This window comes from Watersipora subatra, chromosome 1, assembly GCF_963576615.1.
Source record: "Watersipora subatra chromosome 1, tzWatSuba1.1, whole genome shotgun sequence".
Lineage (NCBI taxonomy): Eukaryota > Metazoa > Bryozoa > Gymnolaemata > Cheilostomatida > Watersiporidae > Watersipora > Watersipora subatra.
The window spans coordinates 5,097,877-5,122,912 of NC_088708.1; the positions used below are offsets into that span (position 1 = coordinate 5,097,877).

General features: G+C 35.8%; 2 protein-coding genes across 3 annotated transcripts; one reads left to right on the top strand and one right to left on the bottom strand.

Annotated features, from left to right (window-relative positions):
• Positions 1–1,028: 1,028 nt before the first annotated feature.
• Positions 1,029–8,284, bottom strand: LOC137402485 (U2 small nuclear ribonucleoprotein A'-like). 2 transcript variants are annotated; one of them, XM_068088990.1, is made up of 8 exons: positions 8,107–8,284; positions 7,873–7,913; positions 6,699–6,805; positions 6,203–6,385; positions 3,601–3,703; positions 3,070–3,225; positions 2,747–2,846; positions 1,029–1,761 (listed from the first exon to the last, which is right to left on the bottom strand). In XM_068088990.1, exons 1-8 carry the CDS (start codon positions 8,186–8,188, stop codon positions 1,736–1,738), a joined length of 798 nt encoding a protein of 265 aa, XP_067945091.1. In that variant the 5' UTR covers positions 8,189–8,284; the 3' UTR covers positions 1,029–1,735. The 2 variants fall into 2 exon arrangements, with proteins under 2 accessions (XP_067945091.1, XP_067945096.1); XM_068088995.1 differs by having other exon boundaries at positions 1,104–1,761; positions 6,260–6,385.
• Positions 8,285–8,573: 289 nt separating this feature from the next.
• Positions 8,574–24,953, top strand: LOC137385460 (pleckstrin homology domain-containing family A member 3-like). The gene is made up of 11 exons (XM_068071923.1): positions 8,574–8,613; positions 12,501–12,617; positions 14,852–15,019; positions 17,934–18,058; positions 19,421–19,614; positions 20,141–20,263; positions 20,749–21,029; positions 21,463–21,521; positions 22,002–22,132; positions 22,601–22,730; positions 24,591–24,953. The coding sequence occupies exons 1-11, from the start codon at positions 8,574–8,576 to the stop codon at positions 24,792–24,794; spliced, it is 1,572 nt and encodes a 523-aa protein (XP_067928024.1). The 3' UTR covers positions 24,795–24,953.
• Positions 24,954–25,036: the final 83 nt, after the last annotated feature.

A 25,036-nucleotide genomic window follows, 5' to 3' on the forward strand; every position in this document is an offset into this window, starting at 1 on the left:
TAATAGTCAGCTAATAATGTTATATATGACTCTAGTAATAGTCAACTAATAATATTATATATGAATATGACTCTAGTAATAGTCAGCTAATAATGTTATATATGACTCTAGTAATAGTCAGCTAATAATGTTAAGATCTTGAGATATTTCATCTTATGCTAATTGGTAACAGTATTTTTATGTCGATTTCATGGCACTGCTCGTGTTTCCTTACAATAGTATTCTGATTAAAGTCAAGTATTCACGGAAATACTGTAATATAAGGCTTGCCAATATTTGCCCTTTAGAAATAGAACATATTTTATGACACTACCTAGTACTGAGCCTGATAAATATGGTGTCTAGTAATCATCCGATGATCAAATAATAATTATTATATGCAGATAATGACAACTAATCAATCACCTTACTTAGGTAAAGTTGATGAGGTCGAGTGAAAGTCATGTACCTATTACTGACTATTTTTACATTTAAGATAGATCGTTCTTTACAATTAAAAATTTTGACGTTTATATATGTCAAACACCATCGGATAATAGTCACACAATACCCTACACAATATACTTACGATACAATACTCGTCGCAAACCTGACCCTTGCTGGGCCATAATCAACACCCACTATAAAGTACTTGATACTTGCCATACAGTGTGCAATACTTGACACGAAGCAATCAAGTTTTACCTTACAGTACCATCACTTACCATACAGTATCTGATACTTACTATACAGTACTAGATACTCTGCATACAGTAACCATCACTTACCTTACAGTACCTGAAACTTTTATACTGTATGCAACACTTACACTACCATACTAATACTTGCCATGCGGGATGCAATACATGTCATGTAGGATGCAATATTTGCCATGTAGGATGCAATACTTGCCATGTAGGATGCAATACTTTTCATGTAGGATGCAATATTTGCCATGTAGGATGCAATATTTGCCATGTAGGATGCAATACTTGCCATGTAGGATGCAATATTTGCCATATAGGATGCAATACTTGCCATGTAGGATGCAATATTTGCCATGTGGGATGCAATGCTTTCAATAGGTTGTCATTTCTATCATTTAGAAATGTCCCAACAGTTGAATACCAGAGAGCTAGGACATTCAAAGGTCGCAAGGCTCCGATGTCCGGTCAAATTACCCTCATTCACCCTTTCAATCCATTTGCGGCTGAAACGAAAAATTTATCACCACACACGGGCAGCACTAAGAACAGAGGTGAAAAGAGCAATACCTGCAAAAGACAGCAGTAACTATTCCTGGTTGGCACTGCATCGATAATAATTTGCTAAATTAAATAAACACAACTCTGTTCGACATGTCCCATTCAGAAAATACTGATGAGCATCAACTAGGCAGTACGCAAGTAATTAGGTCGTATATGCTTTCAGCATTGTATCGCTTCTCGGCTGATAAGCAAGGACCAATGGCATGTTCCAAGCCGAAGAAATGTTTGGTTTCTTTTGGGCTCATTTTATTGAGTGTGATCAAACAGCAGTATCTCGTACAGTTCTGATCAGTTCAATAAATGATATTTTATAAGAAAAATAGCAAAATGTAAATGCTAGTGAAGCTATATACAGTGCTGCAGTGAGGAGGCACATGATAGTGCCTATCTGTACAATAACCAAGCGCTGCTATACAGTGCTGCAGTGAGGAGGCACACGATAGTGCCTATCTGTACAATAACCAAGCGTTGCCTGAGTATGGCCAACATCACTCATCCATCTCCTCCACCGTGTCTATAAGCATACAAGAAGTAATGAATAGATATATGCATTGCAAAGAAGCAATAAAATAGAAAAAAACGACTATAAAGAGGCGAATGAAAACTTAAAAGTCACCATTACTTTACTGAGTACCAAAGTAGTTGATTAAACTGTATCAAGTTTTTATTATTCTACTGCTAGTAAACGCCTAAGTGAGCATAGGCATTGTGTGTGTGTGTGTGTGTGTGGTGTGTGTGTGGTGTGTGTAGAGTGTGTGTGGTGTGTGTGTGGTGTGTGTAGAGTGTGTGTGGTGTGTGTGTGGAGTGTGTGTGGTGTGTGGAGTGTGTGTGGTGTGTGTGTGGTGTGTGTGTGTGGTGTGTGTGTGTGGTGTGTGTAGAGTGTGTGTGGTGTGTGTGTGGTGTGTGTAGAGTGTGTGTGGTGTGTGTGTGGAGTGTGTGTGGTGTGTGTGTGTGGAGTGTGTGTGGTGTGTGTGTGGAGTGTGTGTGGAGTGTGTGTGGAGTGTGTGTGGTGTGTGTGTGGTGTGTGTGTGGAGTGTGTGTGGAGTGTGTGTGGAGTGTGTGTGGAGTGTGTGTGGAGTGTGTGTGGAGTGTGTGTGGTGTGTGTGTGTGGTGTGTGTGTGGAGTGTGTGGTGTGTGTGGTGTGTGTGTGTGTGGTGTGTGTGTATCAAGTGAGAACTGCAGAGGAGAAGTGAGCACACCTAGTGAGAAATACAGATATGTGCATATGTTGTGAGCAATACAGAGGAAATGAGGGCATAAATAAGAGAAAGAACTTACAATTACTAGCTAATTTTTTTATATTATTATATATTTTAAGATAAGTCACAATGAGAGTTGTCTTGCCCTTGGTTTAAAAGGTAACACGCGGGAGGCCCAGCCTACCATCTCCAAACACTTTATACTTTGACATTTATATTGACAGAGTCATTCATTTTATGTAACGATGAAATAACAAGGTTTGCGGGCTGTAAGAAATGACAGATGATTAACAGACTCACCAGTCCCTTTTCCATTGGTCAGACCAGGCACCTGGTTTACTGCAAGCATTGCCTGTAGTCTCTCCACTTCACCCAGTGTTTTAGCAGAAGATATTGCTTTCTACAAAAGAGCATGACTAGTCAAACCACTACCCCTGTTGGCTGCAACAATTGAGGTAACATAAGTATGGACAGATGTGTTTTTACCTGAGGCAACACATGCAGAAGCATGTGTGATACTAGCTAATACACCAGATAGCCAAACAACACAAATCTAAATGTCAACGAGCGGTAAGTGCCAGAACCTAAGAGCTTAAAAGTACGCAAAGAGAATGTCCAGGTACCCTGATAGCCTCTTCACGCTCTCTGTCTTGCTTGGAGGAGGGTTTCTTTACATCTAAACCCGCACCAGGCACAAAAGTCTTTGATCGTTTGCCAATATTTGTAGCCAGTTCCGCACCTTTTTTCCCCTTGAACAATGACTTGGCCTGCTTTCTCTCCTAAACCAACATAAAGCATAATTGTGACATAAATTGTCAAAGGCTGTCTTACAGCCAGTATGATTGATATAATAATGTGAATATGAAAAATGTCAAGTTAATTTAGGCATGCAAGATGTGAAACTATCAAAAAACAGAAATACAACAAAATGACTGAAAATGGGTATTGCAGACCTGATTGGAGTTGCCTTCCATCACCGAGTTTGCAAGAGTTGTCTTTTATCACACACAACATTCAGCTTACATGTATTGAAAGAAGCCAGCTCTAGTCTCTATTCTTTGAAGTCACTCATTCAAGAAATAACATTTTATTAACAACACTATTAGGGAAAGACGGGCAACCATTTTGTCAGACCAGCCACTAAAGGGACTAACCTTTTCTTTTATCTTTGCAAAGTCCAGTATTCTCAGCTGGGGTAGCTTATTGATCACATACTGCCTGTAGTGTAGCTTAGTCGTCACCGGATTGCCTAGCAAACTACAACAATATGGCAGGAGGTTTGAGATGTTCACTATAGGCTGAATGAAGTAGATATTCATTGCTGTAAAGACGAGCCATGCGATCTTGGGAAGACAAAACCTGGGATAAAAAATTGCACCATATCTTAAAGTAAGCTGATATAGCGATACAAAACCTAGGATAAAGAATTGTACCATATCTTAAAGTAAGCTGATATAGCGATACAAAACCTGGGATAAAGAATTGTACCATATCTTAAAGTAAGCTGATATAGCGATACAAAACCTGGGATAAAGAATTGTACCATACCTTAAAGTAAGCTGATATAGCGATATAAAACCTAGGATAAAGAATTGTACCATATCTTAAAGTAAGCTGATATAGCGATACAAAACCTAGGATAAAGAATTGTAACATATCTTAAAGTAAGCTGATATAGCGATACAAAACCTAGAATAAAGAATTGAACCAGACCTTAAAGGTTGACTTGCAACAAAATTCACAGTACAGTTATTTGGTATCAAAAGATTCACCATGTCTTACTCTGTTGTGTTGTAAGTGCCAAATATGTGGAAATGTGATTACAAGCTCTTAAAAGCTCAAAAGCGAAAAGCCGCCATAGATTGGAATCTCTTTATTCTGATGACGTAACCACGGAATTTAGTTATTGTCTTGTCACGTATGTTCTCATGTGAATTGAGCGGTCAATACAAAGCTCAATATAAAACTTATCGTAGTACTAGTTTATGACAAACACTTCGGGTTTTACCTAAAACTCCGTATCAAATATAGATGCTCGCTACTTTACAGTTTTGTTACGGCATTATTCAATCGTCAAGTCGTAATCTGATCATGTGGCCCAATACTTCGCAAATAATTGTTGCAGCACTTTTCGATTATCACAGGTGACCAACAGGCTCGTCATGATTATTAGACAATGATATGTACTCATTCGAGCTAAGGTTAAAAAGTTTAACGATTTTTTACGGTAAGTTATAAGATATCAGTGCTAAAAGTGACAGCCTTACAATGACAATAAAACAGACGCGTAAGAACAATAGACATAGTTTTATTGAATGCGTGAAGTATATTTGTGAAAATATTTCGACGAATAAGGTTGCAAGAAAGTGTAAACAGAAACCATTTCGCACAACTACATCACATTTGAGCCGTTTTGGAAAGAGAATCCAAACTACGGCAGTTTCGTGTGGCTGCGATTTTCTGTTCGTTTTTGAGCTTTTAAGAGCTTGTAATCACATTTCCACATATTTTGCACCTACAACACAACAGAGTAAGACATGGTGAATCTTTTCATATCAAATAACGGTAATGTGAAGTTGGTTGCAAGCCAACCTTTAAAGTAAGCTGATATAGCGATACAAAACCTAGAATAAAGAATTGTACCATATCTTAAAGTAAGCTGATATAGCGATACAAAACCTAGAATAAAGAATTGTACCATATCTTAAAGTAAGCTGATATAGCGATACAAAACCTAGAATAAAGAATTGTACCATATCTTAAAGTAAGCTGATATAGCGATACAAAACCTAGAATAAAGAATTGTACCATATCTTAAAGTAAGCTGATATAGCGATACAAAACCTAGAATAAAGAATTGCACCATATCTTAAAGTAAGCTGATATAGCGATACAAAACCTAGAATAAAGAATTGTACCATATCTTAAAGTAAGCTGATATAGCGATACAAAACCTAGGATAAAGAATTGCACCATATCTTAAAGTAAGCTGATATAGCGATACAAAACCTAGAATAAAGAATTGTACCATATCTTAAAGTAAGCTGATATAGCGATACAAAACCTAGAATAAAGAATTGTACCATATCTTAAAGTAAGCTGATATAGCGATACAAAACCTAGAATAAAGAATTGTACCATATCTTAAAGTAAGCTGATATAGCGATAACATCAATCTATATCATACATTGCAAGTGTTACAGAAGTTCATGGCAAAAGCATGGACGGTAATATATAATGACACGACAGAATGGGCATATTTGCTAAACTTGTCTCGTACTATTATATTACACAATATTTATTATTATAGCATTAAAAATGTGAATATTAGTATTTCATCCATTTTTATATGGGCCTACTACATGGTTCATTTGCTTAACAATATACGTTCAAATTGTGGATGAATTATATTGGATTGACGCAAAAGCAGTGTCTACTGTTTCTAGTCAACATGCAATGATTTTCAGTTGGACTTAGTGGAAAGACTACTAAAAGGTCGTTTTCATCATGGTGATCAACTCTTAGTGTCTGCATCGCTAGTAATATCAACAATCAATGCCATTTTGCTGACCTTGCTTTACTCTCATTTAAATTGTTCCTTGATTTGATTTAACCAGTTGATAGCATTAACCAAAGTAAACGAGTACAAATTGCTAGCAAGAGAGCTGAAGTGAACAAAAAATAAACGGATTTTGTTACACTGACCATAAATAAGTAGGAACGCAGAACCTTGTCATTCAACAAGCATAACAAAACAGCGAAGGAACTTTATAAAGACATAAGTATTTTCTTTGTACAAATATGTGAAGGTACCTGAGACACTCGAGGTTAGGGAGGGTGGCAAGAACATCAAGATCACCGAGCTCCTGCATGTTATTGTTGGTGAGAATGATTGACTCTATATTGGGAATACTCTCCTCTAGGTTCTCTCCGATACGTCTGCAACAAATTATAAAACTAAATGCCAGAGAATCGAGTGTAGTTGTTAGTAACAGCAAAATCTCATTAGGAAGCACTCCAGTGGTAGATTAAATATAATGCTTGAACCTACAAACAGGATTTATTAAAACTAGCATCTTACATCACCTTGTTGCTAATTAATATAATTATATTTACATCACTTTGTTGTTGCGATTAAATATATACTTACATCACCTTGTTGTTGCTATTTAATATATACTTACATCACCTTGTTGTTGCTATTTAATATATACTTACATCACCTTGTTGTTACTAATTAATATATACTTACATCACCTTGTTGTTGCTAATTAATATATTTTTTAGTCTCTTTAGATATGGAAAACCATCCAATTTTCTTATTTCATTGTCTGACAGATCCATAGTATCAAACTGATCCTAAAAATAAGCAATGAGTCAGAGGTGAATATCAATTAAAATACCAATTAGAACGAATGCAACAATTACACACAACAAACATAGTTAACTCAGGTAATTAATGCTAACATGATTAGACCTATTCATTTATTGCTTCAACATCACTTCCTACCTAGCTCTTCTATATAAGTTTCATATGCAACCGAGACAAATCTCATCCATTCTGCAAGAGTTAACTCTCCTTATATCCTATCTTTGGGTGCTCAGCGTACAAAAATTTTAAATTACAATAAAACTTCAAACCTATGTGATGTTGTAAGCATATTGTTTTACACCAAGCTGTCATGGTGACATAATTACACCTAAATTACACCATAAAGACACCGTTCTATGTCATTTTGCATTGGAGACATTGGTGAGGTTGGGCATAATCTACTTTAAACAACTGTACTTGAGTAGATGACTTGAATAGTGTGCTAAGGAAGGTGTATCTCAAATATTAAGTAATATTGCCTTCTATCGTAGACCAGCATAAAGCGAATGCCAAAACAATTTTGAATCAGACATCTAATTGATTTATATATTGTACTTGAATCGAATGATGACACTTCTAAGAATCACGGTTGAAATGATAAGTCAGTAATACCAAAATCTATTTTTGAACGCATCAGCGTTCACTACAATGAATTTCACAGAAGACCTTCTTGACATTTATTTATGACTACGTTCACCTTTACGTCCAAATATAAACTAAATCAAAACTAAAATTATAGTAACCTATACCTTGCCCTCGATCATTGAAACATGCGAATAATGATTACCTAGACATGTTAGTCAACTATTCTCAGTACTAAAATAGAACTTGAAATGGTTCAAGCTAAAATACTAATCGAAAACGCAACAGACACTCAAATTAGCATTTGCCACTCTCTTATAATCGGAGCTAGTTTTAATAACAGCAGCCCATGGTAGAGTCATTTGACCGATCTATTAACAAAATTACGGTTATATTAATTTATTCATATTTAACAGTAATTTGAAAAATTACAGCTAAACTAAAATAGCATAAATAGGCCAACCGTACGTACCAAAGTAGCTCCCAGATTCTCAATGACCGGAATCTTGTAACCTAAACGATGAAATAAAAGTGAACAAAGTTTAATTACGATTATATTAAATTATTGTGAGCAGATTGTGAACCGTACTATAACGTTTACTATAACTACTTGATAAATTCTCAAACTAATTGAACTATAAACTATGAATTGTGAAATATAATAAAAAGTGGTAGACTGCTTGTTGTAGTTGATTGTAGTTCTTACCTCGAAAATCTATTTCACGATCTTTGACTGGGTTTGTGTAAGAAGCACATTGTTCAATAAGCTCTGGAGAAAGCTTAACCATGTTTAGCTAAACAAATAGATAAATTTTGTCAAAATTTGCTGCGTTTTATGAATACGATAAAAAGACGATAAATGAAGATAATTCGAAAAGTTACCATTTATTAGGCCAAGTGAATAAAAAAGAATTTTCTTAAAATTACGGAAGCTTTTTGTGAAGCTTCGTAAAGGTATAATGAAAGAATATAAATCTACAGGCTAAATGTCGCATGGCTAATGCTGAGGCATACAAGCTATTGTTTCGCTTATTAATGTTTAACATCAAATATATTACATATTTATAATTGCAAATTAAAAAAATTAATAAATTATTTAATAAGTTTATTAATAATTTTTGTTAGTTTGGTTAAACACGAACGAAACAATGCTTTGAATTTTCTGTATTACACATGGAGGGTTTGTTATGGAAGTGGACCAATTATTGGTCTGGTAAGTTTTTGTTAAAATCTTAGCAATTACCAAACATATGTTTATGACTGTTTCGTTTGATGATTATTTATTGATGAAATTTTTCAGACTAGATTTTCAATACAAAAAGGTCACTGGTTTAAATTTTTATGTATAGGCCTATACATACATACCTGCCAACTCTCACGCATTGGGCGTGAGACTCACGCAATCACCCCAAAGAAAAAATGAAAATGCGTGAGATTTTTGCCCCAATTTCCACAATTTTATATATACTACCATTGATACATCAATTGCCCCAAAACCAAATCTCACGCATTGCCCCACTCTTGGGTTGGCAGGCCTGTATACATATAAAATGTATATATGAAGGTGTCAGCATGCCAAAATGAATAAATACTGTAAATGCTCTCAGTGGGGGATCCACGGAAGATGACATATTGGTAAGCTATACAAATCATTTGTTATGGTTTTGCTATTTTAATTTTGGGGGTTTGGGGTAATAATCATAACAGCATTACAATAACAAAGGCAATGTTCAACATTGTTAATAAAAATGATCCACCAGATTGTAACAACAATAATAGATGCTGACTCATTTTCAAGACAAACTTAGTGAGCTATAAAATTTCAAAATGGCAAGTCAATTGACCCATTTAAAACCAGGCATAACATTTGACTACGTTCCTGGGAGCTGAATGAGACTGATTAGGTTTCTCTGCAGAGTTTACCTTGGTCACTCCACTCGTAATGGAGTGATTTTTTGCAAAAAGCTTGCTTGGTGTTTGATTGATTTAGACACTGCCACACAGATCTTTAGAGCATCCTGTAAAGAGGCATGTTTGGCTGTCTACTCAGTTCGTTGGCTCTCAGTAGCAATGGTTCTCTAACTTTATTGCCCTTCACCTTCTCCACCGTCTGATCTTGTATCATTCTGTTTCTTGCATTTAGCTTCATACCTATCATACTTACATCCTACAATCTATATAACCAAAAATACTGGATAAAAAAAATACAATTTTTCAAATTAACAAAAGGAAAATGCTATTCAAACTGTAAAATACACAACACAGAAGCCAACAGAAAAAAGATTATTTAACCAAATCAACTTAGTCAAAAAAATGGTAAAACATGATTACAATCGATAAGTCAACACCCACATAACAAGCGAACTAGAACAAGGCAACACAAAGCCACTCTTCAAGTTTATAGGAGCGAAACGGGGATCATCAAACCATATCAAATCTTGTGACATTCTAATTGAAAACTTTCCAGCGGCTATGGCAGAATGCTTTGCTGAGGCTTTTAAATCTGTTTTCACCACTGATGATGGAAAACTTCTTTACACCCCACCTAATACCTATCCCAAACAGAATCTAAGCATAAATATTAATCCAGTTGGCCTGAAAAAACAGCTAGGCCTACTAAGCCTTGATCCCAGGAAATCAGGTGTCCCGGACGGATTGTCATATGCTGTCATCAAGTTCCTTGCGCCATACATAACTGACTCTCTATCAATCATTATCGCCTACTCACTATCCTCTGGTCAAGTCCCTACTGATTGGCGGACAGCTAATGTGATCTCGATCTACAAAAAAAGGAAGTAAAACCGCGCCCCTTATCCATAGACCCAATGCCCTAGCTATTATTATATCGAAAGTTGCTGAACACATAGTCTTATGCTATATCCACTCACATATTGACAATTTTAATATCCTATCTGACACCCGACATGGCTTCCGGTCAGGGAGAAGCTGTGCCAGCCAGTTATTAACAGCTGTAAGCGATTTTGCTGATAACTATGACCTTAGTAATTCCTACCGATGCCATCATTTTAGACTTCTCAAAAGTCTTTCATGTAGTCAGTCTCACTAAACTTATTGATAAGTTATGGGTTTAACGACCTCATTATAAACTGGATTAAAGCCTGGCTTGCCCAAAGAACTTTTAGAGTGATTACTAATGGTATTCTATCATCCCATTGCCAAGTAACATCAGGAGTTTCTCAGGGATCTGTCCTTAGACCCCCTTTCATCCTCCTCTTTATTAATGACCGCCCCTCGTCTATTCAACAATTCTAAAATCTGACTTTTGCAGATGATATAAACGTATATCTCATTGTGTCTCCACAAACTATACCCATGTAGTGTGTGTTGATTGCATCCTTGGCTGCTGCCAAGCTATCATCTTTAGTCTTTATACTTTAAACAAATGTCTTCTGACCTTCACTGCCTAAATTGGCAATAAACTGAGCTTTTTTGATGGCATTGTTCAGGTGACAAAATCCACAAAGCAACTCAAAATCATACATTTTTATCCTGGTTTTATATTGTATATTTTGTTGTATATATTGTTGCCTTAGAAATGAAGTAGAGGTTGAAACCACCACTTGCAACATCTTTCCGTGATTACTTGATCGAGCACTTGTTACTGTACCGACCGAGCACTCGTTAATGTACCATTAGAAATAGACGAACTACTTAAATCTGCTGCCTCAGTGGCTATTTATATAGAATCTAGGGGTTCCTAATAATAGACAGCTCCAAATTGAAGTTTAATCAACAAAAATTTATTTTAATCTAAGCCCAGGTAAAGCTAACTCCTATCGGAGGCAAATCAAACTTTTTTACATGACCATAACAAGAGAGTAACTCCAACATATAAGTATATACACTTACATAAATTTAAAGTAGAGCTTCTTTACTGAACACTACAAAGTGAAAGTCAATAAACTGCTACTGCTCTTGTCTAGAGATTTGTACCGTTCAAGAAAATGTATAGGCCTATCCTGTTATAACCAGTCAACTCGATTTTATGGGGCAAACACTTGTACACCATTAGTCAAATTTTATGGTTTGAGACTTTGTTATCTTTAGAAAGCTATTTAGCAACAACAGCTGCCACAGTTGTCCAGAGTTCTGCAATATGTACTTATTGTTGGTTACATCTAAAAATTATGTTCTTGTGCTAGTTTTTTCCTAACACCTCTGATAGCTGGGTTCGGGTTCAGGACACTTGTTTGTCTAGATTTTTCAAGAAGTTTATCTGTGATTATATTTTTGATAGATTTGCCAGCTAAAATTTCATGTGTTTATCACAGTCCTCAATTTCGACAAGAGTAGGTTCCAAAATAACAAGATTCCATAAAATGAGATTCCGTAACATGATAAACAAGCGTAATCCCTCAAATCGGGATGATTTTTTAATGGCATTTTGACTGACGGAACACATGATCAGATCAGCAGGTTCTCATAGTTGAACTATGAAAGCGGTAATTAAAAAGTCAGTTTTTCAGCGTTTATACATTTTATCAAAAATTGGTAATCTGCATAAGTGTTGTGCAGATTGTTACCATCCAGTTTTCTTATTTTATCATATATTTCATGTGTACTTTCATATATCCTGGTTCAGCGGGTCACATAATCCAATGTTAAATGAAGGTCCGATATCATTTCTGTGTTAGGCAAATTAGTCAATTCATCACATCAAAAGTTATGAGAGTTTCTGAATCAGTTGTTTTAAGTTTGTTCTCTGTAAGGCACACACTCTTTTGTAATGTACATGTATATGGTGCCATTTTCAAGGTTCATGTCTTGGAAGCTTTGCATGTACTCGGTGAAATTGCTGCTAAAAGCTCCATTAGCCTGATAAAACTACAAGTGTTGGGCTATGGTTTGTTGTTCGTAAAGTTTTTCATGTCTTTTAAACACTGTTAGATAAGTCATTAATGTAAACATTTTTATTTGTCACCAGCTTCTGGCCTTTACAAAAATGTCAGACTCCTTTTAAATTGTTTAACACCGTTAAATGTGATTATTTAGAAGGGAAGCTTGGCATCGCTAAGGTATTGTTTATCATTCATTTCCTGTTAGAACATCAATTATGAAAACTGCAATCTTCTGTTTTAGGCTGGCAGCCTCGCTGGTTTATACTAGACAATGGAATTTTATCGTATTATAACTCGCAAGATGAGGTTGGCAAGGGCTGTAGAGGTTCTATCAAGATGTCTGTCTGCAATGTCCTTCGTAAGTCGAATTTGACCATTGTATGATAACTGCCCTTCCCAGCTTTTGCTTATATACTAACTATTACAGTGCATGGCTACAGTTGATGTTGTTTACAAATAAAGTACCTAGTTTCTCACAGACACTGCCTTGTTGGATGGATAGAGAACTTTTTGAAATTGCACTGTTAATCCGTGTCGCATTTGTTTTTTTCTTGGACTCATTAGGCAGCTGATTGATGGTCATGGTATACCTACAGATGCGTCAACATGAATGTAGTTAAGCATGAATGATTGGCAAAACAAAACTTAGTTAATAATTGTTGATATTTGTCCAACTTGAAATTCAAAAAGTGAAAGAATGCGTTGGAAGACGTAATTGTATTCAATAAACAAGTTTGGTAGATTAAGTTTGTGAAATCAGCATTTTTCGTTGTAGTTTAAACAGTAAGACTATCATGTTTGGGCACTAATGCATCAGGGTTATGAATAAGTTATCAATTGATATAGATACAGATTAATGATATTTTGATCTGATTTATATAGTTAGCAGCTAAAGAAGTTTATTCGATGATGTATTACACTCTAGATAATCTATAAGGTGCTAGGCTATATGCCGGAGCTGAGTTCAAATATTCACGTGTAATTTTAGTAGTTCTACCCTTGTCATTCTTTGCTTGTCTACTGAAAATCCTAAATACTATCTGTATTCACGGTAATGTTTTAGAGGACAAATCAGTGTAGTAGACTCTCAAATCGATTTTGTCTTTTTGCTTAAATCTATAAGTAGTATTAAAGTGAAATTCGGTCAAACTCTCAAAATTAAAAAAATGACCAATCGGTAAATGATTGTTTTTTTTTTAAATTGAACAGTTTTCCAAAATGATCTCATAACTTGACTAATTATCCCATGTTGTGACACATCTTTTCCTCCCAGATATCTTCTACCCAGATAATTGTGAGTCCAAAATATAATGAAGAAGAATTGTGTAATAAATTGGATAATACTACACAATTTTTAATTTAAATTTTTGTATGCTGCTCACAAAGCTGACTTTTATATTCTTTGTATGTGGTTCATATTAAACTTGCACTTTATGTTACGTAGTGCCATTTAATAACAAATGGAAGTACAGTGGACCCTCGCCATACGAAATTAATTCGTTCCGGTGCTGGCATCGTAAGGCGAAAATGTCGTATATAGAGGTAGAGAAACTCATAGTACTAATTATTTAATGCAATCACCTCTTTGTAAAAAACATCACAATTTCATATATGTACTGTATATATTAAAAATTAGTAACAAAATAGTACATTAACCTTAGTAACTATGGTTACCTACATTAATCTTAGTATATTTAGTGGTTATGATCTGCAATAAAATGTAACGTTACTATGTAGGCCTACAGTACATACTGTATGGAACTGTTACCTTTGAGACAGACGTATAACATAAACTTTAAATTTAAACTTAAATGAATTTAGCTTACTAAACACACACTTGAAGCCAAGTTTTAGTATGTATTTTACTGAACTTTAATTTTTTTATTGTCTTAATCTTTATTACTTGTTTCCAGCTTCGTTTTCACCATAACTTGAAACGGATAGTGCTGAACTGAGAGTGAGCGAGCATCGTTCTTATCTCATTCAGGCATTGTGGGAGGGAATAATCTCTTTCAGGCGTTGTGTGAATAATCATCTTTATTATTCCAACCACCAACCACAATGTTTGAATTTTGAGAGACACTTTTGTTGATGTCGTAGGGCAAGAAGGGCCTAATTAGGGGACGAAAAATCGTCGTGGTCCATATCGTAAGGCGAAATAGAAATAAAACGAGGCGTCGGAACCCGGGGTGCACTGTAGTAATAACGGCCATTTAAACATTTTCTTGTTTTTAATACGCCTCCAGTTTATTTTTTCAGCATTTGTTTGAGAATTGTTTTTTTGCATTTGAGCTTCAGCGACACGTGAATTCTTGGTGAACTGAACATTTTTTAAATGTTCGTTTTTAATGTTGCAAGAATTTGTTCATTCAGAATGGAATGTTTGTTATCAAGAAACTGGGAAATCGAGATATGCCCGACTTTTAGGATGAGTTACCAATCATATACACTTTCAAGGTTTTAGTTTAATGCGAATTGCTCTATCAATGGCCCAGGGATGTAGGCCTACATAGTAATAATATCATCACTTTATTCTGTATGCTGTATTCTTATCTCCGTCTCTTATAGCCAATCCCTTTGGTCTACTTTTAGCGAACGCCTCTGATCCGTGTCAGCTGGAGCTGAACATTGCAAAGGAGCAACATTTCTATCTAAAGGCAGCAAGTGAGAAGGAAAGGCAGTTATGGCTTGTGGCTCTAGGCAGCTGCAAAGCAATGTTGCAAACTCTGTCAGACCCGACCAACTATATATCGGAGAAAGGTCTGTTTGTTAATCCGGAGATTTTGGTTAAGTGGCGGTGTAGATCTTGTTAGTTTTCTAGTTCTTTCCAGCCTTAGAGAATACTATTGCTTGGCAGTCTTATTGAAGTAGTTTGATTTAGCCAAACAATCATACCTCGACATATAAGCTTAAAGGTTGACTTGCAACAAAATTCACATTACAGTTATTTGATATCAAAAAATTCACCATGTCTTACTCTGTTGTGTTGTAGGTGCAAAATATGTGGAAATGTGATTACAAGCTCCTAAAAGCTGAAAAACGAACAGTTAATCGCAGCCACACGAGACCGCCGTAGTTTGGATTCTCTTTCCAAAACGGCTCAAATGTGACGTAGCTGTGGTAGATGGTTTCTGTTTACACTTTCATGCAACCTTATTCGTCGAAATATTTTCACAAATACACTTCACGCATTCAATAAAGCCATGTCTATTGTTCTTAAGCGTCTGTTTTATCGTCATTGTAATGCTGTCACTTTTAGCAGTGATATCTTATAACTTACCGTAAAAATTCATTTAATTTTTTAACCTTACCTCGAAGGAGTACATATCATTGTCTGATAATCATGACGAGCCTGTTGGTCACCTGCGATAATCGAAAAGTGCTGCAAAAATTATTGGCGAAGTATTGGGCCACATGATCAGATTACGACTTGACGGTTAGATCAAGCCGAAACAAAACTGTAAAGTAGCGAGCATCTATATTTGATACGGGGTCTTCGGTAAAACCCAAAGTGTTTGTCATAAATTAGTGCTACGATAAGTTTTATATTGAGCTTTTTATTGGCCTTTCAATTCCCGTGAGAACATCACGTGACAAGACAATAACCAAACTGTAATGACTACGTCAGATAAATAAACAGATTCCCATCTACGGCGGCTTTTCATTTTTGACCTTTTAAGAGCTTGTAATCACATTCCCACATATTTGGCACCTACAACACAACAGAGTAAGACATGGTGAATTTTTTGATACCAAATAACTGTAATGTGAATTTTGTTGCAAGTCAACCTTTAAGGCCTTCATGTGGCCGTATGTGAATGTTCTCGTATCTCAATGTAATATTTCCTATATGAAAAATTAAATAAAAATTAATTCGTTCCCACACTATAAAAAACTCCTAAAAACAATATATTATGATGAAAAAATGGGCTTTCTATTGTTTTAACCCTTTGGCTGGGTTAAAGCTCCGCAAAAACACCCGAAAGTCGTGTAATTTATTTTTGAAAATTCAATAAAATCAGTATTTTATGAACATGCTCAAATTCAAATTTATTTCTATTAACAAAATATTTTGTACATAAACATTCATTTACATATGTACTACTACAAAAAAGCTACAACTATGTACAATTGTCCCTGTATGAAATGCTTGGAAGCATTCCTTTCGGTAGAGTCCAATGCTACAGCGTAGCCGCGCGAGCTACTATAACGATCGTTTTTCTCCGTATATTAAAAATTCCTAAAAATTTACATCACTTCTATTATCTGAATTATTTTTATGTTGATCAGACAAAAGATCACCAACGATCGTAGGATCAAATAAATTATTATTTTTTGCCGTTTTGAACGTCGAGCCAATGTTGACTGGTTTTTCCAACTTCCATTTTTTTCCAAGGAGGCCCGATTTCTTCAGCTTTTAGCTCAAGGCAACGCCTCTCAGATAATCGTTTCATATTGTAATTCATCGACTAATATCTTGTTGATGATATTTAAAATTTACTAGCGTTCATACCCTTTGTTTAACGTTACTAGGCGACAGCTTTATAAATGTCTCCCCACGCAACCAATATAACGGTCCCCACGCAACCGATATACGAGATTTTTGGTGTTTACCCAGCCAAAGGGTTAATGCAATATTTATGCTCACAAAGTAACAAACACCTATTTAATGGTTATGATCTGCAATAAAATGTAATATTACTACAGAAGTACTGTATGGAGTTCTTACCTTCGAGGCAGATGTAGTGGCTAATGGCAGTGTGAGAGAGACTTAATAACAAAACGTTTTACACACTAGACTTGTAACACTACGTATAATAACATCACACTAGACTTGTAACACTACGTATAATAACATCACACTAGACTTGTAACACTACGTATAATAACATCACACTAGACTTGTAACACTACGTATAATAACATAACACTAGACTTGTAACACTACGTATAATAACATCACACTAGACTTGTAACACTACGTATAATAACATAACACTAGACTTGTAACACTACGTATAATAACATCACACTAGACTTGTAACACTACGTATAATAACATCACACTAGACTTGTAACACTACGTATAATAACACAAACTTTGAATTTAACTTAAACAAGTTTAACTTACTAAACACACACTTACAGCTACATGTAAGTATTAATCTTTTACTAAACTTAACGTTAATTTTGTCATCTTAATTTTGTATTATCTGTTTCTTGGCGCTTTATGCCTCGCTTTCATTATAACTTTTAGCTGACTTTTTAAAAACTGATTCGAGGAGAAAGACTGAGCAATGCTGTTCTTGAAAACTGCCTTTCGCATACTTTGCCATTTAGTGGCCATCAAGAACCAGTTCGTATCTCTAAGGTTTTCTGTATTTTAAGGCAGAAGCTGGCTCGAAATTTAGCTCATATCTCGATTTGCTCGTATGTTGGGGCACTCTTATGTCAAGGTGTGATTTTATTATCTTCCATCTTCAAATCATGCGTGTTGCTCCCTTGACATATGAACATACGGGTTTCTTCTTACAAACAGATTCAAGTATTCTTTTGAATGTTTCCTCTGCTTAAGAGTTTATGAAACCAAATTCTGTGTGTTGTTGGGTTTAAAATAATTTAATCAAAACTTTACAAGTTTTTTTATCTTGAGCTTATTTTTTATGGTATTTAGATCACAAGCTGTTGCATTCAGGAGTGAAACAGAAGAAGTCGGAGTTGCGTATTTACTGCGATCTCTTGATGCAGCAAGTGCAAGCTATAAAGGAGGCGGGAGCAAGCGAACCTGTAAACGCTGAAGTAGGTGATCCCTCGAAGTTCTTCTCATGCTGACATCTTTTTGTAGTCAGCAAAAAGCCTTTCAACTGAATTAGCCATAGTGTAAAGACAAGGAGAAACGTTTATAGAAACACGTGCGAAAACGCTTATACGTGTAATGTGAATCTTATACGTGTAATGTGAATCTTATACGTGTAATGTGAATCTTATACGTGTAATGTGAATCTTATACGTGTAATGTGAATCTTATACGTGTAATGTGAATCTTCTCCCTATTTTTTAACTAGATGAAGGACAGCGGTTGAGATTGTGCCTCTTTTCTAGATTGTATAAATCTCTCAATCTGATCAAGGTTTTAGTTAATGGCAGCACACTGGTAGCAAGCTAAGCTCAAATACAGCTCTAAGCAACAATAATGCATTTCATCATCTGATGGCTGTGGTTTGAGTCACTCTGATATGATGCGGTACTACTGGTATGGTATAATGTTTAACTTTGGTTAGTACTGGCCTTCCAGTCAATGTGATTATTAATGTTACAACTATAAACATTAGTAACCATGTAGGAGTACTTCTACTATTACTTGATAAATGTGTTCTTATTTTCACTGTTATATTAGACAACATAGCAGTAAGTTAGTAAAAGCCTGTTACATGTATTTATCTAGTATGTATATTTAGATCAATAGTATACATTAGCTAGCCTACAGTTGATGTTAGCAGTTGATAAGAAGTCTGCTATGAGTTGAGTTCCTCTGCCTCTCTTATAAGATCCACTAACTATATATATATGTCAGTTGTGTTCTGTTAAAGTGTGATAGGGGTAGGTCAGCCACCGATCTTTGAAATTTTATCTTTTATCTGCTGCTATCAATTATCGTATAAGTATATTTAACAATGATGTAAACATGTCTGATTTAAATTGGTGAACTTGAAAAATGGGAGGTACTATATACATGTACCTGTATGTATGGTTCAGCGAGTGATTTGGCTGTTTATAGTTGCAGACTATGATTATGAATCTAAGGATATGAATATTAGCTCTGATGAGTTGTGATTAAATTATTCGAAAACATGTGCGATGTCACTGAAGTTGCTTAAGAAACAATTGTTGATGACTAGACAATTTTTTTGTTTAGTCATCATGTTACTTAGGCATCTTATTTTAACTATGTGTACATTTCTAGAGTTGCCTCTCTTTGAAGAAAACATTTGTAAATGAGCAATTATTATTGAGCCATATATTATTTTCTAGCCTTCTCTCCTATCAATTACGATTGCTTCGGTAAATACAAGCTAATTTTTATTTTGTCATCAGTCTGTTCTATCCTGTTGCTCTAATCATGTTAGCGCATGAGAATTAATTGTTGCTGTTCTTTTGTAGAAAGTTGAGCAATGCGCAGTGCTGCTCAGTGAGACATGTGACACATTCATTCACACATTGGAAGACTGTATGAAGTTGGTTGATAGACCATCTCGACTGCGGCATTCCTCGAGTCGAGAAGTAACGAAGCCCTCATCTCCGGTCAGCCCTGGCATGAAACGGATTACCTTAACGCATTCCCCTACTGAAGAGAGGTAACGCCTGCAATGTCTCACAAATATACTAACTCGCGTCGATAATCTCTAGTTGCATATGCGTCGTGCTACGTTTCAGCTTTATTTTTTATTTTAGCATATTCTAGATTCCAAAGAGAATTGTCTAATTTTTCTTGTTTCAAAGATTTGTTATTTTTTCAAATAGTTTACAAATTTCAATCCTTTGCAATTCAATGAATTGTGTAACGAAATGAACTGTCCAATCATAATACATGTATTTATATCAGGTTAAGACTTGTTGTATGTAGTGACACAACTCCTCATACTATTTATGGTGTTTACTTATTGAATAAAGTCAACAGATACATACATGTAGATAATAGTGGGTGTTCCAGTGGGTATATCATGAGACGTTTGTGATGGTTATGTTAACATTGAAATTATTCATTAACTGTAACTCTTTGTACCATTCACAGTGGAACACGCAGGCACATACACTAGTGCATAAACTGGTACATACACTAGTACATAAAATGGTACACATTAGCAAATGTTTGATGTACAGAGTTCCTCGCTCCATACTCAAGACTACACACAGGTCAACGTCACAGAGCTCAGTGAACGCAGAAACTGAAGTAGATTCTCCCTCTTCCTCGCTCATGTCTGCTCTTCATACAACAGAGAATGAGTGAGTAGTGTTCATCTTTACTACTTGGTGTAATAAACAGACCTCTTCTAACCTGAACTACCAGTTTTCTATTTGAATCGTCTCTATATCGATAGCATACTTATATGCTACGTGATCCATCATTCAGTGATGTTGGCAAGCTACAGAGATGGTTATTTTCTCAAGAAAAGGCTCAATTAGTAGCATAAAGAAAAGACAACTCCACTAAAAACCTCAAACTTGCTTAGGATTGATTGGCAAAGCCATAATGTCACAAACTGAGGTAGTGAGCCATATCTTATGTATTAGCATAAGACCTTGAGGTTGTGATGAGGGGCTGATGATGATTCCTAACCAAATTTGTTAGTCTGTGAACATAACAATAATTAATACGCGCATACTCAAACAAATCAAAGTATTGACAGTCAAAACTGCATCTCTTATTCAATTACTTAGAGTTTTCATTAACTAGCTATTTCTCTAGCTATTCAGTCTGCCCATTGCAGCCCTGCTGATGTTCACCATACGAGCAATGGAATAACCAGAGAATTACCTAATAACGCTGAGCCTCTATTGCCAGCCTCTTCCTCCGAATCTGCCGCTGATCTGATCACAGCTGAAGAGTCTGTATCCAGTCAGCACACATCAGAACCTCTTACACCCCCTATTATAGGAAACTTTTTTAACGCCATGGGCTCCAGTTTTAACTGCATGGTTGACCACCTCGGCGAGGGGGTAGTTACTCGTGACTTCATAGCGTGCTCAGCAGAACTTGCCAAACTGTTTGGTATGGTTATTTCATCGCTACTTTTTGTCTACATGCACATAATTATCAGAGTATCGCATGTATACTTCTGGTATGCTAAACATATACATTTACTGTGTTTTATACAAATATTTGCCTATCCATGTGTCTAGTTGTAATATGCTTAACATAAAGTTATGGATACTGAAGTGAGACTTGTATTATTTGAGTTTGCAGAGTGATTGCGAAGAGCTAAAAATCTCATTCTCGCATAATCAAATCAAATTGCATGTAGGAAATGTACTAAAAATGTATTATATTAGCATTAGTTTGTCAATTTTTGCTTTGATACTATTTTGACAATAAAACTGTGAGGTCGATTTATATTATTATATCTGATACTTACACACCATCCGATAAACATGTCATTTGCTCGACTTTTGACATCACATTAATATTCTTGTTTCTGCTGTAGACAAACTCAATTCAGCAGCATTCTCACCAGTGAAGAATGACCTTCTAGGGAATGTAAAAGTAAGTATGCAAAAGATAGGTACAGCGTGGTCTGTACAATGTGTTATGTACAATATGTTATGCATTTCTATGTAGAATGTGTTATGTACAGTTTGTTATGTGCGGAATGCTATGTACATTATGTTATGTAGAGTATATTATGTACAGTGTGTTTGTACAGTGTGGCATGTACAGTGTGTGAGGTAGCCTGCAATGTGTGCAGTGTGTTACATAAAGCATGTTATTTAAAGCGTGCTGATGCCATGATGCAACACTCTGGGCTTTTAACCATTATTTTTCCGAGACACTAGGTCATCATCTGATGCCATCTTTTGACATAACTAACTGTATACGGGCTTCATTAAATGATCATTTAGACAGAAATTCCATTGGATCAATCTGTTTAGAAGGATTGCTCATTTGCAATTAGTTCAACAAATAGAATGTGTAGGTTGGTTATGCCTTGCTCTACTGGCTCAGGGAGGCTATTTTATATCATAGAAAATAGAGCAGAAATGGACATCAGATCCAAAGACCTTCTCTACTCTACAAAAGTTGGTTAGCTATGAAATAGAGCACTCTCAACATCTAGACCCAAATTCGGCAACCCAGGCATTGCTTTGGCTCACCAGGTATGTTATTATCAGGTAGCATTTGCTGTAAGATGCAGCGATGTCAATAACATCTCTAGATAGTGCCTAGTCCATGCGTGGTGACGTGTAGACGTGGTGGATGTTGACCTTCACCTTGAACCTTTCTCTCAACATAAACTTGCAAATAGTGAGCTATTAGGTGGCAGACTAGCGCGAAAAGTTCGTATATTTGAAATATTTCAAAGATGTTTTGTTTGTGATCTTGAAACAATCAGAATTTATTGATTCGTATGTTTTATGTTCATTGTTTAAGCCTTGTTTCTAGTTTTGTAAAACTTCCTTTTAGATCCAGTTAACTTTCCAAATTTTTGAATAATTGTGGCGACTGTAGCAGCTCGACATTATACTGGAATTCACTATTTATTGACACAACATAAATCTTTTTAGTTATTCTTTGGTCTGTTATTAATATCAGCTCACCAGATAGCTTGCCTTTGTGTTTTTCAGAGGTTTGTTGTTTGTGGCGCATATTGTCGGAGAGTACCCTCAGCACGACACTCTTTACACAGCTGTATCGTTGGCTTATGAGCGGACACTCAAGCCCTTCCATAACATTGTAGTTAAAGGGGTGGTTTCAGTGAGTATCATCTTGATCTATTCCTAGTATATGTGTATCATGTGTTCACAGCTTGTCAATTTGATGCGTAGCTGTTACCTTTGTTTTTAACAGTTTTTCCTGTGCTTTCTTGCTTGATAGCTCTATTAATATAAGCTATCATAGGCTATCATCTGTTTAAATGCTGAAATCTATATGCAAAAACTGAATTTTGACTGTGTTTGCAGTTGACATAATGTGCCTGCCACTTTAGTTAACTACAGTGAAACTCGGATAACTCAAACTTCAAGGGACCGAGCAAAAGTGTTCGAATTATCAGAGTGTTCAAGTTATCAGAGCACTGTCACAAGTCCATGTATTTACTTATTTATTAGTAGATACATGAACATATACAAACTATAATATAAATCAAAAGCACAAATGGCTTGTTTCAAATTAAATGCTTCTAATGTAAAGTTTAAAACGTTCTTATCAAAAATTATAGAGATTTTTCTATCACTTGAGATTGGTTTGTTGTTTGAGGTGATGTTATTGCCAGGACGTTTTTAGATTGACATTGGCAAAACTTGATCGTTGCTGAAATGCTCAAAGAAAAGACATCTTTTTCTTTTGAGCGTTTCACCTACGATCAATTTTGCCGATCTTTCTTGAAGTTTATGGAAAGATTACCTTACTTTACCTGGGATTCGTTAAGAGCAACACTCCGAGGCAGTTCAATTAAAAGTTTTATGAGGTTTCACGGTACATTGTATATCACTCACGCTTTTTGAATGGATACTTATTGAATGTACACACGTATTTTGTGTTTAGGTCAAACGATGAATAGTTTTTTTAGCTAAGACAAAGTATACGTTTGATTTCAACCATTTTTAAGACGTTTTAAACATTCAACATTCCGACGTTAATTCAACACGGAATCAACGTCGGAAAACTATTCATCACGGGCTAGCCGGGTCACGCACTCAAAGATTTTCGCCACGCAAATACAAAACAAAAACAACATGCTGTTTTTGTTTTGTATGTGCGTGGCGAAAATCCTTGCGCCCGTGACCCGGCTAGCCCGTTCTATTCATCGTATAGCAGTATAAATAAAATTTCACCAAACCTTTAGAACAGTCGTTGACAAAAATATTTTGCCGATGGAGGTAATAACGACGCTTATGAATTACGAAAAGTTGAGGTTTACCTCTATGGCTTGGAATAAAGTGATTTTCTAAAGCGATAGCAACCGTTTCGGTAGCCGTTGGGCAAAAAACAGTTCGTTATAACAGTGTTGAATTCGAGTTATATAGAGCCATTTATCATTGCGTGGGAACGGACCAAGCAAATCCAGTCGAGTTAACCATGTGTTCGCTATATCCGAGGGCGAGTTATCCATGTTTCACTGTATTTGTAAACCTAGCCAGTCTACTGGAGCTGGTTTGTGTACTTTGGACAATGTAACTTCAAAGTTATAAATTTCAGCCAAGATTGTACACATTATTCTTACAAGCACTGTTGATATACCGACTCAGCACATTTGACTAACATTAACTATATTGCAATAGTAAATGGACAAACTTTAAATGCAGACAGCATTTAAATATCATTGTCATTTGTACCCTAAAGTCGTAAGAGGAGCACCAACTAGCTTTCCATTTTATGTACGTGCAACTTGTCGGATCAGCGTAGAGTCAAGTACGCTCGGACAGATTTACAGTTTATTACATTTGAGATCTGTTCAGTTTGGCTTTCAATAAGCGTGTGTGATTATTTGACTCCAATTTTTAATATATTATCGCTGCATTCAGAGTCAGTCATGTGTAAGAGAGAAAACAAATTAATTGTCTCCCTATGATTAGTCTTGTGGCTCTGTTCATGTATGCTTTTATTTGTACACAGATTGGGCTGCGAGCAATGCCTTACAAGGAAGCATTTATAACAATGCTGGCCGATGACCCCCATACTGACACGACGACTGATGCCTTTCGGAACAGTCTGATAGCCGATGGTAATCGCTATAACGAGGCTGTTAAGCGAGTCTGTAGCGTGATCAGCGATTTCTATATGAAACACAATATGGTCGTCGTTCAGGATGCTGTTTGATTGTATCTATATTCAGCTCTGGTTATTACAAGTACTCTACCCACAATGTGATATATTAATAGTCTATATTTATACTTAGTGCATTTTTCAAAGATTTTATGAAAATCATTCGCGCTATTTTACTTGGAGACATATTAACTGTTTTTCTGCAAATTTATTCTATTTAATTGCAATCATGTTTTGCTCATAGGAATGTGGTTGTGTGCTTGTTGCGTTGTGCTCACCAATATCCTGTCCTATAT

Bases quoted from the DNA above. Each gene is read 5' to 3' on its own strand.
- LOC137402485 (XM_068088990.1), bottom strand. From the start codon at position 8,188: ATGGTTAAGCTTTCTCCAGAGCTTATTGAACAATGTGCTTCTTACACA. The intron at 7,914-8,106 runs GTAAGAACTACA...TTCATCGTTTAG, and splicing joins TCGTGAAATAGATTTTCGAG to GTTACAAGATTCCGGTCATT. The intron at 2,847-3,069 runs GTACCTGGACAT...GCTCTTTTGTAG, and splicing joins AGCGTGAAGAGGCTATCAGG to AAAGCAATATCTTCTGCTAA.
- LOC137385460 (XM_068071923.1), top strand. From the start codon at position 8,574: ATGGAGGGTTTGTTATGGAAGTGGACCAATTATTGGTCTG. The intron at 22,133-22,600 runs GTATGTTATTAT...TGTGTTTTTCAG, and splicing joins GCATTGCTTTGGCTCACCAG to AGGTTTGTTGTTTGTGGCGC. The intron at 22,731-24,590 runs GTGAGTATCATC...ATTTGTACACAG, and splicing joins TAGTTAAAGGGGTGGTTTCA to ATTGGGCTGCGAGCAATGCC.